Raw genomic sequence first — 2,206 nt, 5'->3', positions numbered from 1 at the left:
GCCCTTACATGCCGCATTTTACAAGAAGAAGACGAATAAGAAGAAGAAGGAAAGGGGAAAGGGGAAAAAGAAGGGGGAAAAAAAAATACTTGTGGCGCCCCAATACTTCCTCATCATTATTATTATGATGATTATGATTAGCCAACATCATCCCTTTCCGGCGGTATGAGATGTAGAACTCGCTGTGGGCATTCGTCTCCTCAAACTTTTCTTTGCTTCACTATCGTTTCTTGCCACTTCATCGTTTTTAGTTCCATGTTTCGTTTCTGATCCCCTCAGAGCCGGAAACACGCACTTTGGTGTCTCGCATTCCCGCTCTGGTGTGAGCCATTCATACGTTAAACTCGGTTTCGGACCTGCAGATGATGGATGGAGAATAGACCAAATGATATTCCTACACATTTCATATCGCGGTATTTCATCAAACTTAAGCTTCTGTACATATGTGAGAAGCACTTCAAACTGAGGGGGGCAACACACACATATTTGTGCGGTAGAGAGATTTTCTTTCGCCGCTGCAATAGCCCGTGTCCTTTCAGTTCGGTCAGTGTGCCGTAACTCCGTCCAAGGCAATTTTCCGCGGTGGAGATAAATTAGTGAATAAACCAACTGCTCCAAATCATCTCGGCGGCTCTGTGCGTAACCCTGATGAGTGCGAAGGGATGCAAACCATGATGTGCCAACAAACTTGCTTGCAGTCGGTCTTCCACGATGCCAAGCACCGGAATGACTGTGACGGGTACTGAGACCAAAATCAATCAAATACACTTCATGCGCGTGCTTTCCAACGCCCATGAGGAAGTTTCCTGGTTTAATATCGCGGTGTATAAATCCAGTGGAGTGAAAGAACTGTATTCTGTCAATCATTTCCATACCAAGCATAACTACTGTTTTGAGGGAAAGCCTTCCCATCTCAGAGCGGAGCTTCTCCAATGACGGCCCGTGAACACTCATGACGAGAATAGTGTTATCACCATCATGACCAAAGAATTTCAGTGTGGGTATACCTGGCGGATCTGCATTACCAACAGCACTTTGTATGGAACGCATGACATCCGCTTCATGAGCCAAAACATGACGTTTTCTATTTGGTGCAATCTTCACTGCCACTTCTTCACCCGTGGAAACCGTCACACCGGCGTATACCTCTCCAAATCCTCCTTTTCCCAGCAGACCATTCAATCTGAATCTCCCTTGCAAAATAGTTTGACACTCCAGCACTCCCGTATTGTGCGAGTGACGATGCGATTTATGAGTTGTTAAGGGTCGAAGCGAGACATCAGTCATTCCCCTTCCTTCAACCCTACGCTTTTTCGTCTTCTCGCCGCAGTTGCACTTAACACTATGAAAGAAACAGATATATATATATATATATGTTTTATGTATATATGTGGATGTGGATATATATATATATTGGTAATATGGTTCCGTCCCTCTTTTATTTCTTTATATATTTAAAGGCACTGCTATGCAGTTGCCGGGGGTCTATATATTCCATGAAGTACAAGAAGTGGGGGTTGAAGAAATCAATAATGATAATAATTATAATATAATATAAAATAAGAAAGTAGATATGCAAAAGCAGCCACAACAACAACATCATTTTTATTATTATCGTCACACACACACACACACACACACACACAGGATAGTCAATTAAATAAGAACATAAACTAAATTGTATGAATGATATACCACCAATTTCTCCAGCGTGGATGTGCACCCCATAATTAAACGATGGTAAATGCATGGAAATAATTCATTGGGTTTTGGGGGACAAAAACAGGAGCGGCACACCGCTGTTTTCAAAAGCCCGCATGCCCTTTAGAAACCGTAAATCAATAAATCATATTGATAACGTTTAAACGATGAGAATAATAATAATTATTATTATAGACGGTTTGACAGCAAACCTAAAGGCGCATCGGTACACAAATAGAAGCGGTAAAACCACAAGAGAATAAAAACTGACATCTTTTGCAATACTTTTTGCGTCGACGGAACGTTGCAGTACAGGAGGAAGACAAAAAGGAAAAAAAAAAGTTTCGCGATGTGTTTCCACATTTATACTTTTCTCCTCCTCTTGCCTTCCTCCCTCCCATACTCGCCCTTTCTTTTTAACATTATGGAGTTAACGTTTTGTGTACAAGTGCACGCATTCATGGTTCAAATGAATTGCACACAAAGCATTTGTGTCTATTGGGGA

The 2,206-nt window shown here is 41.7% G+C and overlaps 1 protein-coding gene across 1 annotated transcript; it reads right to left on the bottom strand.

Moving 5' to 3' along the window:
- Nucleotides 1-147: 147 nt before the first annotated feature.
- Nucleotides 148-1,287, bottom strand: TEOVI_000851600 (casein kinase I, putative; the record flags this gene model as incomplete). The annotated part of the gene is made up of 1 exon (XM_067222026.1): nucleotides 148-1,287. One exon carries the CDS (start codon nucleotides 1,285-1,287, stop codon nucleotides 148-150), a length of 1,140 nt encoding a protein of 379 aa, XP_067078127.1.
- Nucleotides 1,288-2,206: the final 919 nt, after the last annotated feature.

Source organism: Trypanosoma equiperdum (genome assembly GCF_001457755.1).
Source record: "Trypanosoma equiperdum strain OVI genome assembly, contig: ctg_1542, whole genome shotgun sequence".
Taxonomy (NCBI): domain Eukaryota; phylum Euglenozoa; class Kinetoplastea; order Trypanosomatida; family Trypanosomatidae; genus Trypanosoma; species Trypanosoma equiperdum.
The sequence above is the reverse complement of the archived record's forward strand: the minus strand, read 5'-3'. Positions and strand labels throughout refer to the sequence as shown.